The sequence below is a fragment of the Pseudophryne corroboree genome, chromosome 1, assembly GCF_028390025.1.
Source record: "Pseudophryne corroboree isolate aPseCor3 chromosome 1, aPseCor3.hap2, whole genome shotgun sequence".
Lineage (NCBI taxonomy): Eukaryota > Metazoa > Chordata > Amphibia > Anura > Myobatrachidae > Pseudophryne > Pseudophryne corroboree.
In genome coordinates, this window is record NC_086444.1 from 410704002 (window position 1) to 410721765 (window position 17764).

The 17764-nt window shown below is 46.2% G+C and overlaps 1 protein-coding gene across 1 annotated transcript in view; it reads right to left on the bottom strand.

Moving 5' to 3' along the window:
• The window catches only part of RBM19 (RNA binding motif protein 19), a 226788-nt gene that overhangs the window by 199311 nt on the left and 9713 nt on the right, over positions 1 to 17764 (bottom strand). The window contains exon 4 of the mRNA XM_063913293.1: positions 6118 to 6150. Coding sequence (XP_063769363.1) covers positions 6118 to 6150 — 33 coding nt within the window. The remainder of the gene's footprint in view (positions 1 to 6117; positions 6151 to 17764) is intronic.

A 17764-nucleotide genomic window follows, 5' to 3' on the forward strand; every position in this document is an offset into this window, starting at 1 on the left:
GTATGCTGTTGCCCATACAGCTTATCGAAAATAATAAAAATTTAAAAGAAACTGAAGAAAACTCTCTGTAGCTGCAGAGATGTCCATCCTCTCCTGAGGGCACTTTTATGGTAAATATCTCCATACACCCCATTTAAAGCGTAGAGAAATAATGTTTTAGGGGGACATTTACTAAGCAGTGATAAGAGTGGAGAAGTTAGCCAGTGGAGAGGTTGCTCCATCAACCAATCAGCAGCTCTGTATCATTTATAGTATGCAAATTATAGATGTTACTTCAGTGCTGATTGGTTGCCATGTGCAACTTCTCCACTGGCTCACTTCTCTGCTCTTATCACTGCTTAGTAAATGTCCCCCTTAGTCTTGTTTACTACATAAATGTACAGTTTAAAATAAGAATTTACTTACCGATAATTCTATTTCTCGTAGTCCGTAGTGGATGCTGGGGACTCCGTCAGGACCATGGGGAATAGCGGGCTCCGCAGGAGACAGGGCACATCTAAAAAGCTTTTTAGGTCACATGGTGTGTACTGGCTCCTCCCCCTATGACCCTCCTCCAAGCCTCAGTTAGGTACTGTGCCCGGACGAGCGTACACAATAAGGAAGGATCTTGAATCCCGGGTAAGACTCATACCAGCCACACCAATCACACCGTACAACTTGTGATCTGAACCCAGTTAACAGTATGATAACAAAACGAAGTAGCCTCCGAAAAGATGGCTCACAACAATAGTAATAACCCGATTTTTGTAACAATAACTATGTACAAGCATTGCAGACAATCCGCACTTGGGATGGGCGCCCAGCATCCACTACGGACTACGAGAAATAGAATTATCGGTAAGTAAATTCTTATTTTCTCTAACGTCCTAGTGGATGCTGGGGACTCCGTCAGGACCATGGGGATTATACCAAAGCTCCCAAACGGGCGGGAGAGTGCGGATGACTCTGCAGCACCGAATGAGAGAACTCCAGGTCCTCCTTAGCCAGAGTATCAAAATTTGTAAAATTTTACAAACGTGTTCTCCCCTGACCACGTAGCTGCTCGGCAAAGTTGTAATGCCGAGACTCCTCGGGCAGCCGCCCAGGATGAGCCCACCTTCCTTGTGGAATGGGCATTTACATATTTTGGCTGTGGCAGGCCTGCCACAGAATGTGCAAGCTGAATTGTACTACAAATCCAGCGTGCAATAGACTGCTTAGAAGCATGAGCACCCAGCTTGTTGGGTGTATACAGTATAAACAGCAAGTCAGACTTTCTGACTCCAGCCGTCCTAACTATATATATATATATATATATATTTTTAGGGCCCTGACCACGTCTAGTAACTTGGAGTCCTCCAAGTCCCTAGTAGCCGCAGGCACCACAAGAGGTTGTTTCAGGTGAAAACGCTGACACCCCTTCATGAAGAAACTGGAGACGAGTCCCAGTTCTGTCCTGTTCAAATGGAAAATTTTAATATGGGCTTTTGTAAGACAAAGCCGCCTATTCTGACAATCGCCTGGCCGAGGCCAGGGCTAACAACATGGTCACTTCCCATGTGAGATATTTGTCAACAGCATGGTCACTTTCCATGTGAGATATTTCAAATCCACAGATTTGAGCGGTTCAAACCAATATGATTTTAAGAAATCCCAACACTATGTTGAGATCTCACGGTGCCCCTAGGGGCACAAAAAAGCTGTATATGCAATACATCCTTTACAATCTGGACTTCAGGAACTGAAGTCAATTCTTTCTGGAAGAAATCTACAGGGCCGAAATTTAAATGTTAATGAACCCCAATTTGAGGTCCAAAACACTCCTGTTTTCAGGAAGTGTAGAAATCGACCTAGTTGAATTTCCGTCGTGGAGCCTTCCTGGCCTCACCCACGCAACATATTTTCACCACATGTGGTGATGACGTTGTGCGGTCACCTCCTTCCTGGCTTTGACCAGGGTAGGTATGACCTCTTATGGAATGCCTTTTCCCCTCAGGATCCGGCATTCAACCGCCATGCCGTCAAACGCAGCCGCGGTAAGTCTTGGAATAGACATGGTACTTGCTGAATCAAGTCCCTTCTTAGCTCCCCAGGCCCTTAGTCCTCTGTGAGCATTTCTTGAAGTTCCGGGTACCAAGTCCATCTTGGCCCATCCGGAGCCACTAGTATAGTTCATACTCCTCTATGTCTTATAATTCTCAATACCCTGGTTATGAGAAACAGAGGAGGGAACACATACACAGACTGGTACACCCACGGTGTTACCAGAACATCCACAGCTATCGCCTGAAGGTCTCATGACCTGGCGGAATACCTGTCCCGTTTTTGTTCGGGCGGGACGCCATCATGTCCACCTTTGGTCTTTGCCAACGGTCCACAATCATGTTGAAAAACTTCCCTATGAAGTTTCCACTCTCCCGGGTGGAGGTCATGCCTGCTGAGGAAGTCTGCTTCCCAGTCGTCCACTCCCGGAAAGAACACTGCTGACAGTGCTATCACATGATTTTCCGCCTAGCGAAAAATCCTTGCAGTTTTCACTGCCCTCCTGCTTCTTGTGCCGCCCTTCTGTTTACGTGGGCGACTGCCGTGATGTTATCCCACTGGATCAATACCGGCTGACCTTGAAGCAGAGGTCTAGCTAAGTTTAGAGCATTATAAATTTGTTCTAAGCTTATTTATGCGGAGAGAATTCTCCAGACTTAATCACACTTCCCTGGAAATTTTTTCCCTGTGTGACTGTTCCCCAGCCTCTCAGGCTGGCCTCCGTGGTCACCGGCATCCAATCCTGAATGCCGAATCTGCGGCCCTCTAGAAGATGAGCACTCTGTAATCACCACAGGAGAGACACCCTTTTCCTTGGATATAGGGTTATCCGCTGATGCATCTGAGGATGCGATCCGGACCATTTGTCCAGCAGATCCCACTGAAGAGTTCTTGCGGGAAATCTGCCGAATGGAATTGCTTCGTAATAAGCCACCATTTTTACCAGGACTCTTGTGCAATGATGCACTGACACTTTTCCTGGTTTTAGGAGGATCCCGATTAGCTCGGATAACTCCCTGGTTTTCTCCACTGGGAGAAACACGTTTTTCTGGACTGTGTCCAGAATCTTCCCTAGGAACAGTAGACGTGTCGTCGGAAAAAGCTGCGATTTTGGAATATTTAGAATCCACTCGTGCTGTCGTAGAACTACTTAAGATAGTGCTACTCCGACCTCCAACTGTTCTCTGGACCTTGCCCTTATCAGGAAAGCGTCCATGTTTCTTTTAAGAAAAATCATCATTCCGGCCATTACCTTGGTAAAGACCCGGGGCGCCGTGGACCATCCAAACGGCAGCGTCTGAACTGATAGTGACAGTTCTGTACCAGGAACCTGAAGTACCCTTGGTGAGAAGGGCAAATTTGGACCTGTAGGTAAACGTCCCTGATATCCAGTGACATCATATCGTCCCCTTCTTCCTGGTTCGCTATCACTGCTCCGAGTGACTCCATCTTGATTTGAACGCTTGTATGTAAGTGTTCAAATATTTCAGATCTCACCGAGCCGGTTGGCTTCAGTACCACAATATAGTGTGGAATACTACCCCCTTCCTTGTTGTAAGAAGGGTACTTTGATTATCACCTGCTGGGAATACAGCCTGTGAATTGTGTGAGGGGGAGACGTCTCGAATTTCCAATGTACACCTGGGATATTACATGTAGGATCCCGGAGTTCCCTTGCGAGTGTTGCTGAAACTCTTGAGATGACCCCCTACCGCACCTGAGTCCGCTTGTACGGCCCCAGCGTTATGCTGCGGACTTGGCAGAAGCCGTGAGGAGCTTCTGTTCCTGGGAATGATCTGCTTGCTGCAGTCTTCTTCCCTTTCCTCTCCCCCTGGGCAGATATGACTGGCCTTCGCCCGCCTGCCCGTATGGGGACGAAAGGACTGAGACTGAAAAGACTGTGTCCTTTTCTGCCAATATGTGACTCGGGGTAACAAAAGGTGGATTTTTCAGCTGTTGCCATGGCCACCAGGTCCAATGGACCGCCCCTTTATACGGCAATACTTCCATATGCCGTCTGGAATCTGCCTCACCTGACCACTGTCGTGTCTTCGTCTGGCAGATATGTACATCACATTTACTCTTTGATGCCAGAATGCAAATATGCCTCTGCGCATCACACATATATAGAAATGCATCCCTAAAATGCTCTATAGACAATAAAATCCTGTCCCTGTCAAGGGTATCAAAATTTTCAGTCAGGAAATCCGACCAAGCCCCCTCAGCGCTGCACATCCAGGCTGAGGCGATTGCTGGTCGTAGTATAACACCAGTATGTGTGTATATACTGTTATGATATTTTTCAGCTTCCTATCAGCTGGCTCCTTGAGGGCGGCCGTATCTGGAAACGGTAACTTTATATGCGTGTGAGCGCCTTGTCCACCCTAAGGTGTGTTTTCCAACTCGCCCTTACTACTGGCGGGAAAAAGGGTATACCGCCCATAACTTTCTGTCGGAGGAACCCCACGTATCATCACACACTTCATTTAATTTATCTGATTCAGGCAAAACTACAGGTAGTTTATTCCCACCCTACAAAATACCCTTATTTGTGGTACTTGTGGTATCAGAAATACGTAACACCTCCTTCATTGCCCTTAACATGTAACTTGTGGCCCTAAAAGAAAAATACGTTTGTTTCTTCACCGTCGACACTGGGGTCAGTGTCCGTGTCAGTGTCTGTCGACCGACTGAGGTAAATGGGCGTTTTTACAAGCCCCTGACGGTGTCTGAGACGCCTGGACCGATACTAATTTGTCCGCCGGCTGTCTCATGTCGTCAACCGGCTTGCAGCGTGTTGACATTATCACGTAATTCCATAAGTAAGCCATCCATTCTGGTGTCGACTCCCTAGAGAGTGACATCACCATTACAGGCAATTTTCTCCGTCTCCTCACCAACATTTTCCTCATACATGTCGACACACACGTACCGACCTACAGCACACACATACAGGGAATGCTCTGATAGAGGACAGGACCCACTAGCCCTTTGGGGAGACAGAGGGAGAGTTTGCCAGCACACACCAAAAGCGCCATAATGTATATAACAACCCTAGAAGGTGTTGTTTCTATATATGGGCTCTTAATATATAATTATATCGCCAATTTATGCCCCCCTTCTCTTTAACCCTGTTTCTGTAGTGCAGGGGAGAGTGGGAGCCTTCCTCACCAGCGGAGCTGGTCAGGAAAATGGCGCTGAGTGCTGAGGAGAATAAGCTCCGCCCCTTTCACGGCGGGCTTTTCTCCCGGTTATTAGGAAAACTGGCCTGGGTTAAATACATACATATAGCCTTAATGGCTATATGTGATGTATTTATTTGCCAAATAGGTATTTATATTGCTGCCCAGGGCGCCCCCAGCAGCGCCCTGCACCCTCCGTGACCGTGTCAGTGAGCCGTGTAGCAACAATGGCGCACAGCTGCAGTGCTGTGCGCTACCTCTCTGAAGACTGTGAAGTCTTCTGCCGCCTGTTTCCGGACCTCCGTTCCGCCGTCTTTCTTCAGCGTCTGTAAGGGGGATCGGCGGCGCGGCTCCGGGACGAACCCCAGGCTGACCTGTGTTCCGACTCCCTCTGGAGCTCAGTGTCCAGTAGCCTAAAACTTCAATCCTCCTGCACGCAGGTGAGTTGCAAGTCTCTCCCCTAAGTCCCTCGTTGCAGTGATCCTGTCGCCAGCAGGAATCACTGATTAGAAACCTAAAAAAAAACTTTACTAAACAGCTCCTTAAGAGAGCCATCCAGTTTGCACCCTTCTCGGACGGGCACAAAAACCTAACTGAGGCTTGGAGGAGGGTCATAGGGGGAGGAGCCAGTACACACCATGTGACCTAAAAAGCTTTTTAGATGTGCCCTGTCTCCTGCGGAGCCCGCTATTCCCCATGGTCCTGACGGAGTCCCCAGCATCCACTAGGACGTTAGAGAAAAAAAAATTATCATTGTTTTTCTCTAAAGACCTGATAATACCCTGTGCAGAGAATAATAAGACAAGCAGTCTTATATTGTATATTTGGATTCTTTTGCAGTTAGACATAAATAACTACATGGAACTAAAACGTCATTTTCAACACAATCATCAGAAAGATTTTAAATACTTACTTGCTCCAACGCTTCATTCTTCTTCTTCTTCGACTGAAAAAGAACACAGTAATCTTATTAGGAAAGCAGCATCAGGATGAGGCTAAATTAACACTTTCAGATGGCAAAGTGATTTGCAAAACAGTTGAGATTCAGCATCGACAAGTGTTAAATCAGAAAATGCCGATTGGGTGTGCATATAGGCTAAAGCACTGCATCATAGCTTATCATCAGGACAGCCTTATACACGCATAACACGATGGGGGTAATTCCAAGTTGACCGCAGCAGGAATTTAGTTAATATTTGGCAAAACCATGTGCACTGCAGGGGAGGCAGATTTAACATGTGCAGAGAGAGTTAGATGTGGGTGGGTTATTTTATTTCTGTGCAGGGTAAATACTGGCTGCTTTATTTTTATACTGCAAATTAGATTGCAGATTGAACACACCCCACCCAAATCTAACTCTCTCTGCACATGTTAAATCTGCCTCCCCTGCAGTGCACATAGTTTTGCCCAATTGCTAACTAAATTCCTGCTGCGATCAACTTGGAATTACCCCCGATGCACGAATGGGTTTATCAAGAACTGGCTGTGCAAAACCAATCAAATAAGTTATTATGAGTAAGTGAGTCTAGGTAGAATAGTGGCTGTGGTATCCTTTGTATTTTCACATCATACTCACCTGACATGTTTACATATTTCTACTATTTATAAAATAGTACTGCTTTGGCATTTGTTCTACTCATGCCAGATTATGTATTCTCTTTCCATGGAGAATTAGCTCATTTGTGTGTGTGTTGCTGTGATTTAATGCCTTCTTGAACAACCCCAATAATTTCTTGAACATTTCGCTGCCTTGCTCCCTCATACCTCATCAGCAGACATGGGCGATTTCAACATCCATACTTAAAGTTCACATTTTCCTTGTGCCTTCTCTCCCAGTGGACTGACTCATCAGGATAACCACTACCTCATTTCTGATTTTCTTAACACTCCTTTCACTCTCTCAGATCAAAATCTCATCACCCGCAGGCTTTCCTATATTAATTTAAAGCTGTCTGTTATAAATCGCTGTGAAACAGTTTGTGTGTTCTGGGTCTTTGACCCTGATCACGACTATGGTCGACCCTGGGACCGACCCAGATAAGCCGGAACCGGCCTCCATGACAGCAGATAAGCCTGGCGAATGGCAATGCAAATCCAGTGAATTCACATTGGCCAGCCTCTCAACAGACGCGCTGGATTCGCATTGCCATTATTCGCCAGGCTTATCTGCTGGCAGGGAGGCCGGTTCCGGTGTCTGTAAGGGCTCACTTCACGAGGTCCTTCTTGGGCGGTCCGCCATGGGGATTCTTCAGAGCAGCTTTCCAGGGCGGCTACGTGGTCTTCTGCCCACACCTTTATTATAAAGTTTTATTGGTTTGACACCTTTATCTTGGCCAATGCAGCATTTTGGCATTGGGTCCACAGTACAGCTTGGGAACGTTCATGTCCTTAAAAGGGACAGCTTTGGGACGTGAGAGGCCTTTCTTCTGGAAATCGGTGACACGGTTCACTTGACCGGGGCAGAATGTGTGTATGCACTGGTTCTTTTTTTCTGCTACTTCGCTCCTCTACCTGTTCTTGGGCCAAGCTAAAAACTGGTCCTCTTATGAGCGGCTATAGGGGAGGAGGAGCCTTTGCTTTTTCTTCCTCTTGAAAAAGGGGGCCTCAGAAGCCAGTTGCGTATCAGTATCCTTAACCTGCAATTGTAGCCGTACCGTCTTGATCAAATTATCCACCCTGACTTGACTCATGTGGTCCTCCTGAGGTGAGAGTGTATCTTCCTCAGCAGTCTGTGAGCAAATGTCCTAATCCGAAGAAGCGTCCGATTGGGATTCGGCTGGCAGTATGAGCAGCGAAGTCTCTCTACTGGGGTTCTTACGTGTGGTCATAGAATCCAGAAATTGTTTTAGGGAACTGGAAACAATCCCAGCACGAACTACGGAAGGCTCTGTATGCACGCAGGTTCTGTAGTAGGCTGCTGTGGGATATCCGACTTTGGTGTAGGAAGCATGGAGGCTTCCAGCTGAGAAGCCAGATACTGCATGGCCAAGGACAGGGATGCCACCCAGTCAGGTTTCCGCAAGGTTAATGCCTCAGGCATGGAACCAGCCGATGCATCCGCATGGCAGCAATCACAAAGGCCTAAGTGGTCCTGTTCTACACAGGAAAAATTCTCCTTGCAGGCTGTGTGAGCACGCAGACCAGGAGCAGCCCTGCTTGTGGGAGGCTTTGTAAGAAGTTCTCTTGGAAGACATCTCAAAACCTGTAAGGGCAGTATAAATGCACATACACAACTATAATGCTATGTGAAACTGGCAGGAGCACTGTAATAACAGAACACAGATAAAGAAATCAGCGTCTTAGGTACTGGGTCTGTGTGGCCCAAACACAGCAAGGACTACTGTTAAAGTAAATAGCAGTCCAAAAGCTTGCAGAACTAACAATAGATACAGTGATTACAAAAATAGTATATAGAAAAAAAACTGTGGCTACTTAATGAACCCTAACAGTACCAAATGGAAATGCTCTTATAAATACAAAAGAAGAGAAGAGGATCATAATTTCCCAACACCCAGGAGTGGGGTGGGGGACAATATAACATGGCACCAGAACAGTGAGGTATAAGGGAGCAGCAGAAGTCTGCTCTCTCTGCTGAACTGCAGGCTGCCGAATGAGGTAAAATGGCTGACCAGCAGCTGAAAGGGGGAGGAGAGACCGCTTGGCGCAAAAGCCCAGGTCAGGCTGTAGCCAAGCGGGTGAGGCAGCAAAAGTAGCTCTGTACAGCGCTGAAATTGTCCCCGATGGTCTAGCGGTAGCTCAGAAAGAAGTGAGGCCCGCTGCCAGGAACACTGGCGGCTGCTCCCCCCACAGTCGGTGTTCACCGATATGCCACTTTTTTTTTTGCTTTACTCACGACTCAGAATCGGTCCCTTAATGACTTCCACTCCTATTTAAAGGTTCAGGACACTGCCAAACAAACATTATATATTCATTAACAGTTATTTATATAGCACCAGCATACTTTGTTGCGCTTTACAACTGGGAACAAAACAGTAATAAGACAAGACTGGGTAATAACAGACAGACAAAATGGTAATGAGCTCTACTTGCAATCTATAGGGGAATAGGAACTGGATACATGACGACATGTGCGAAACATACTTTCAAATTATCATCTCTACTCAAGCTTTTAACACATTTTTAATACATTAAATCTCTTCTCACACCAAATTCACCGGCTACTGCCAGCGTCCAAGATCTTGCTGCCTATTTCAAAGTCAGCATCCAGATATGAAATTGTAGCCTCTTATTCAGCCTGCTCAATTCCTTCCCTGAACCATCTGGAACATACTCTTCATGTGTTCCAACAAATGAAGATGAAGGTGTAAATTTACTAAAGCTTCTAAAACAGAGAATTAGTGATGTTGCCCATAGCAACCAATCTGATGCTGTCTATCATTTTCTAAACGGCAATAGAGAAATGATAGACAGCATCTGATTGGTTGCTATGGGCAACATCACCAATTCTCTGTTTTAGAAGATTTAGTAAATTTACCCCGAAGTATCTACCTTTTGATATTCCTACACTACCTCTACTCTTGATCCTATACCCCAGACATTCCCAACCTCGGTCTTCAAGGCACACTAACAGTGCAGGTTTTAGTGACATCCAGGCTTCAGCAAAGATGGCTTAATCAAAATAACTGAGGTACAATTAAGTCACCTGTGCTCAAGCATGGATATCACTAGAACCTGGATTGTTAGTGTCCCTTCAGGACCGAGGTTGGGAATGCCTGCTATACCCTTTACAAATCTGTCAAATCATGTCTCCTGTGCTCATCCCGACCTTAACTAAAATGTCATCCCTTTTGCTCTGCTGGTATCGTCCCTTCAGTATTCAAACATACAGTGAGTGACTACTCCTGTTCTAGAAAAAAAGGAAAATAAAAAGAGATAAAATAAAATAACAAAACACACAATTATGACAAAATATCTCTCATCATCATCATCATCATCATCATATCTTTCAGCTCCCTTGCTCCTCCAAGCAGCTTGAGACAGATTTGTCTTGGGTTAACTGCATACTGTAGGTTACAGTGTACAGATACATGGAAGCAAATATATATATGGGTGAAATGGAAAATGACTAACAATATACTGCAAAATGAGTAACGACTGATTGCAAAAACAACAATAACACACATTATTATGCAATAATGGGTAAAATTGCCAGGAGAAGCGCAAGTAGAAAAAGCAGTAGCAAGAATGCTGTGTGGTGGGGGTGTGGCTTGGCCGAGCATGCTGTAAGGAGCTAGGTGAGAGAGCTCCATCTAATATCCTCCGTTTATCCTGGCTTCCCCGCTGCTGAACGTCCCTGACCCTGCTCACCCTGCCTGGCATCCTCTCCTGCCTGTTTTGAGGGGTCTCCCGGCGTGTTACCTTGCCTGGTGCTGCCGCTGGACTCATTGAGGTCTGCACCGCTCAGTCTCCCTGGCTCCGTCTGACCGGAAGTGCGGCGCCATCTTGGGGCTTGTGAACGGAGGCTGGCAGCGCGCTACACCGGAGCTCCTCTCCAGCGCGATACCCGCTGCCTCTGACGCTTCTGCTCCCGCCTGCTCTCCACTGCCCTGTACTCCTGCACACTGAGTTCGGCGGGCCGCAGACCGCTGTATACGGAGACCTGCTGCATACTTTCTGGAGGGGCTCTGCAATCCATTGGCTGAGCCTGCTGGAAGTCTCTGCCTGCCTGTACTGACTCTGCCTGCCTGTACTGACTCTGCACTCCCTGCACTGTCCTGTCAGTGGAAACTTAAGATCCCTGCAGGATCTGGTGAATGCACAATCTCTCTCCTCCATTTGGTAACTGTTTATTTTGGGGACTGTGCTACCCTGTACTCCCCTTTACTGTATCCCTGATTTAAAACACCTCCTAAGTATAGTGGAGGGTGTTCCATCACCTGACCTCTAAAAAAAAAAATTTTTTTTTTTTTTAATACTGCTTTTACCTGCCCACTGTACTCCTCTTGGACTGCATTATGGTTCGTGGGGGCAATACCGCTGCGGCTTCCAAGCTTGAAAGATTTGCGAGAGATTCTCCATCCTCCTCTCGACCTTCCCGAGGTGCTGCTCCCCCATCCCCTCCTTCACCTTCCGGGAACCCTCCTCAGCCTGACGACACGTCCCAGTCAACGCAACAGATTCTTCTGGCCATATCTACGTCTGAACAGCGAGTTATGGACAAAATCGGCCAGGTGCAGGTGGATATTACCCTGATCAGGCATGATATGCAAAAAATACGTGAACGGGTGGGGGAAGCCGAGCACCGTATCTCTGATTTGGAAGACCTCACCAACCCTCTTAAAGATACGGTTTCCAGTCTCACTACCCAGATGTCGGTAGTAAAAGCGAAACTGTCTGACATTGAAAGAAGGCTTCGTCGTAATAATGTGCGTTTTGTTGGCCTCCCGGAGAGGGCGGAAGGCTCTTCTCCGGAATCATTCCTTGAGAAATGGCTCCTTCAATTGTTTAACCGTAATGACTTCAGTCCTCAGTTCTCCGTGGAAAGGGCGCACCGTCTGCCCGCTAGGGCTCCTCCCCTGGGTGCACCTCCACGTACTTTCATAGCGCGCTTTCTACACTACAAAGACCGGGCACCGGCTGGCTCGCACTCAGGGGCCTTTAAAATTTGACAGCCAAACTATATCTGTTTATCCGGATTTCGCTGTGCATGTCCAAAAGACCCGTGCGCAGTTTCTTCACGTGAAGAGGAGGCTTCGTGACCGACAGCTGCAGTACTCCATGTTGTTTTCGGCGCGCTTACGGGTTGTGCATGATGGCTCTACACACTTCTTTAACACCCCTCAGGAAGTGGAGGCCTGGCTGGACCGCATACCTCGTGCCCCTCATTGAGGACAATTGTTTGATTAGTTGATTTTTCATTGTGTTCTGATATTTCGGAGTTCTTTCTTGCTATTCTTTTTAGGCGTTACAATATATGCTGGGTTCCTTCTCACAGCGATGTACCTTTTTTCATTGTCCATACAGCGGGGATGCTCTTTTTAGTTTTCGGAGCTGAATGCTAGGATATAGCTTTTTATAGAGGTATAGTTTGTCTTTATACCCCGGGGCTGTTTTAGTTTTTTAGCTTTAGTTAGGATTGTTTTGGGGATCCAAGTGTATCTAGGTTTTAATGGATATACAGAGTGGGGGGTGGTTGGACTGTTTTGTGTTTGTTTTTGTTCTTGTTTGTATATTAATGCCTGTGTCACTGTGTCATTTTTTTGTTTGTTTTCTTGAACTGCCATGTGATTCCGTATTCCACTGTGTATATTCTGTGGTTTCTCTATGTCATATTTGTTTGCTGGAGGGGTGCCATCAGGGCCCTTTTGATTTTTCCTTTTCTCCAATGCAGGTTCCTCTTTACTGTGTGCCTCTATTCTCTTCGGTGCTTCGTCTCCTCTGATCCTCTGTATTCTCACATTGATTTTATTCTCCTTCAGTCCCTTCTTTCTTCTCTTCATGGCTACAGGGGTTGATGGGCTCCGCATACTCGGCTGGAATGTGAGGGGCCTGAATGACCGCATTAAGCGTGCTCTCATTTTGTCTCAACTACAGAAGTATAGAGCAGATATTATATGTCTTTCTGAAACCCATTTGTCTGGTACTAGGACCTTAGCTCTCAGGAGGCCTTGGCTTGGTCTGTCATATCATTCAACCTTTTCCACTAATTCTCGAGGGGTTTCGGTTTTGATAAGGAAGTCGGTAAGCTGTCACTTGTCCCATAGTCAAATTGACCAATATGGTAGATATGTCTTCCTAAGGGCTTATGTTAACCGCACACTTCTTCATATACTTGCTGTCTATGTCCCCCCCCCCTTACAGTAATGAGGTGCTTCGTCATGCTATGGCATTTATTGCTACCTCTCATTCAGCGCCGATCCTCTGCATAGGCGATTTTAATAATGTTTTGGATGGAGGTTTGGATAGGTGGTCTGAGCATCCACCTTCTTTACCCTCTATTTCCCCTTCCCCTACGCCTTTTGCGCGGTTGGTTACTGAACTTGAGCTCGTAGATGTTTGGAGGCTAAGACACCCTCTGCAGTTGCAATACTCTTGCCACTCAGCCAGTTTCCATACCTTTTCAAGGATAGATTTGGCCTTGGTTTCCCCTGATCTCACCCCTAGAATAGTTGATGTCCGATATTTACAGAGAGGGATCTCGGACCACTCGCCCTTGCTGGTGGTCCTAGATACGATACCTGCCTGTGGAGCCAAAGTGTGGAAGCTAAACCCCTTTTGGTTGACCTTGCTGACTGATCATGACGCTCTGGTTCATGAGTGGAGGGACTTCGAAACACATAATATAACTTGTTTAGACCCACTTATTAAGCACGATGCATTTAAGGCTTCGATGAGGGGCTCTTTTATACAGCGCATTGCTTCTGTTAAGAAATCTGGTAGGGAAGAGGAATCACGCCTGGAGCTTGCCTGTTCCCAAAGTGAATCTGTTTATCTTCGTACCAAAACCCTTAGTGACCGTTGGAAGTGGGATATGGTGAGGAAGGCCTGGTCTGACCACTTATTAGATAAATCCAAACGTAAATTGCTTTTCTCGCAACATGCCCTCTATTCACAGTCGGACACAGGCGGTAGTTATTTAGCTTTTCTGGCACGGGAGGAGAGAGCTGGAGGATCCATTCAAAAGATTTGTGACCCCCAAGGAGCAATAGTCTATACTACCCCTGAGATAGCCCAAGTTTTCCAGTCCTTTTACTCCTCGTTATATACCTCTAGAAGCACTTATACCTCAGGTCAATTGCAACAGTACCTCTCTGGTGTTGATTTGCCCCAATTATCACAACAAGCTATTGAATTTCTCGATAGTGGTATCTCTGTTGAGGAGGTTGAGGCGGCTATTGCCTCCTTCCCCAATAAGAAAGCCCCGGGTAGTGACAGCATACCTGTTGAGGTCTATAAACAGTATCGTGAATATTTTGGCCCTTACCTTCTAAATCTTTTTAACGCTCTACTGGAGGGTGGTTGTTTGCCTCCTTCTATGTCGGAAGCTCTTATTGTAGTGATCCTTAAGCCAGGTAAGGACCCTATGGTCCCAGACTCCTACCGCCCAATATCATTGCTATCCACTGATGTAAAAATTTTGGCCAAGATTTTGGCGATTCGACTTAATACTGTTATAGCATCGATTATTCATGATAACCAGAAAGGGTTTATGCCAGGCAAGTCTACCCTACAAAACTTGAGGCGGCTGTTTTGTCATCTGCAGAGGGGAAATCAATCGGGATCGGATGCCGTGGTGGTTTCCTTGGACGCCGCTAAGGCATTCGACTCCGTGGAATGGGATTACCTGTGGGAAGTCCTTAGAAAATTTGCTTTTGGCCCCAAATTTATACGATGGTTGCAGTTGCTCTACTCCTCTCCTATGGCTCGTCTATCTGTCAATGGTTTTGTTACGTCCCCCTTCGCTTTATATCGTGGTACTAGACAGGGCTGCCCGTTGTCCCCTGCCCTCTTTGCCCTAGCTATAGAACCACTGGCGAGTTTTGTCAGAATGTCCCCTGCTGTTAGGGGCATTACTATTGATGGACATGAGGATGTTATCGCATTGTACGCTGATGATATGCTCTTGTTTCTCAATGATGCCGATGTTTCCCTGACCTCCCTGCTGAATATTGTTGACACATTTGGCTTCTATTCTGGCTTGTCTATCAATTGGAATAAATCTCATGTCCTCCCCTTATCTGGTATTATCCCTGACCCGTTACCTATTGTTTGCTCACTGCAGTGGACCCTCCGCTTTTGATATCTTGGTGTCTGGATCACTCCTGATGTCACAACTTTTGTACATCATAACATAGACCAGGTCATGGAGGATTTGAAGCGTCGGGTCCATGTATGGAAGAAGCTTCCCCTTACTGTCACGGGTCGCATTAATCTAATTAAAATGGTGATCCAACCGAAATTTATTTACCTATTACAACAGTCCCCTGTTTATATTCCTAAGAAGGTATTCTCTGGCATTTGATAGTGTACTCTCTTCATTTGTTTGGGGTAACAAGACGCCTAGGGTTGCCCTGAGAGCTCTGGTTAAGGCTAAATCTGCTGGAGGATTGGGTTTTCCTAATATGCGCGCTTATTATCTGGCTGCCCAACTTGTACATTTGTCGAATTGGATTTTAAATAGGGATAGTCCCACGTTTGTGAGATTCTTTGCCGAGTGTGTGGGGTCTCGCTTCTCCCCTGTTCAGTTCCTTCTTTCTGCCTCTTCTACTTCTGGTCTTCCCCCTCTACTCCGTCAATCGCTACTTATATGGCGACTGGCTCACTCTTTTTATGACTGGAGCGATACAGATCCCGATACGCCCCTTTGGTCTAACACTACATATAGGGAGCTATTGCATCTCACACAAGACAATATATGGATTGGTGCGGGCCTTATAACAATTTCACAGCTATATGATAATGGTGTTTTCAAATCTTTTGCGCAACTGCAGGAGGAGCTTGGTATATCCAATAAATCCTTTTATCGTTACCTACAGCTCCGTCATGCAGTGCAGGCACAATTTGGGGTTTCGTCTCCGACCATTTCTAATTCGCCAATTAAAGAATTGGTTGTGGACCTGGGAACGAGACACCAAGTTTCCACTTTATATGCTAGCCTTAATGATCACATTTGCCCGAATGTCTTTGACCCGCTTAAACTTAAATGGGAGCAGGACATAGGTCCGCTTGAAGATGACCAGTGGCTCCAGGTGTTGTCTTCTCTTAAGTATACTACTTCATGTATCAGATATCAACAAGTCTTCTTCTTAATTCTTCATAGGTCGTATAGAACTCCAGTTTCTCTTTTTAAAGCGGGGCTGCGGCCTAATGATGCATGTCCGAGGTGTGGCGCCTCTGGAGCTAATTTCTGGCACTTATTATGGTTATGCCCAACTGTGTATGCTTTCTGGGAAGCGATTTGGTCAGACATACTAATTACAGAACCGACGTTACGCCCTTTCTCTCCTAAATTGTGTATGTTTGCCCTAGATTTAGAGGAAACCTACTGTCCGATACTTTATAAATATGTTCTTTGCTTGACTACCTTAGCGAAGGTGATTATAGCGTGTAACTGGTTTGCTGTCTCCCCTCCTAACCTATACAACTGGCGGGCTCTGGTAAATGTGGTATCTGGACACGAAAGGTTTACACATAGGTCTAGAGGGACCCTGCCACATTATCTCAATAAGTGGAACGCCTCCCGTCTAGCTACGGCTGTGGCGGCTCCAGCTCAACTCTCTGATTGTTAATACTATATGAGAGATTAATGATTACAAAACCCTTATGTATTGATATAAACACGGCACTTTTTATTGATATGTTTATGACATTGATTGTATGTTTATTCTCTGTATGTTTTTGTGTTTGTCTGTGTTTTTTTTTTTTCCTTTTGTTTCTATGTTCTTTTTGTTTCCCTTGCAAAAAAAATAAAATAAAAAAAATTACTCAAGTTAAAAAAAAAAAAAAAGAATGCTGTGTGGTGCTTCAGAAATTGCTTAATTTGAAGCAGAGATGTGAATAAATAAGAATTTACTTACCGATAATTCTATTTCTCGGAGTCCGTAGTGGATGCTGGGGTTCCTGAAAGGACCATGGGGAATAGCGGCTCCGCAGGAGACAGGGCACAAAAAGTAAAGCTTTCCGATCAGGTGGTGTGCACTGGCTCCTCCCCCTATGACCCTCCTCCAGACTCCAGTTAGGTACTGTGCCCGGACGAGCGTACACAATAAGGGAGGAATTTTGAATCCCGGGTAAGACTCATACCAGCCACACCAATCACCCTGTACAACCTGTGATCTGAACCCAGGTAACAGTATGATAACAGCGGAGCCTCTGAAAAGATGGCTCACAACAACAATAACCCGATTTAGTTAGCAATAACTATGTACAAGTATTGCAGATAATCCGCACTTGGGATGGGCGCCCAGCATCCACTACGGACTCCGAGAAATAGAATTATCGGTAAGTAAATTCTTATTTTCTCTATCGTCCTTGTGGATGCTGGGGTTCCTGAAAGGACCATGGGGATTATACCAAAGCTCCCAAACGGGCGGGAGAGTGCGGATGACTCTGCAGCACCGAATGAGAGAACTCCAGGTCCTCTTTTGCCAGGGTATCAAATTTGTAGAATTTTACAAACGTGTTCTCCCCCGACCACGTAGCTGCTCGGCAAAGTTGTAATGCCGAGACCCCTCGGGCAGCCGCCCAAGATGAGCCCACCTTCCTTGTGGAATGGGCCTTAACAGATTTAGACTGTGGCAGGCCTGCCACAGAATGTGCAAGTTGAATTGTGCTACCAATCCCACGAGCAATCGACTGCTTAGAAGCAGAAGCACCCAGCATTGTTGGGTGCATACAGGATAAACAGCAAGTCAGATTTCCTGACTCCAGCCAACCTGGAAACTATATTTTCAGGGCCCTGATAACATCCAGCAACTTGGAGTCCTCCAAGTCCCTAGTAGCCGCAGGTACCACAATAAGCTGGTTCAGGTGAAACGCTGACACCACCTTAAGGAGAAACTGGGGACGAGTCCGCAGCTTTGCTCTGTCCGAATGGACAA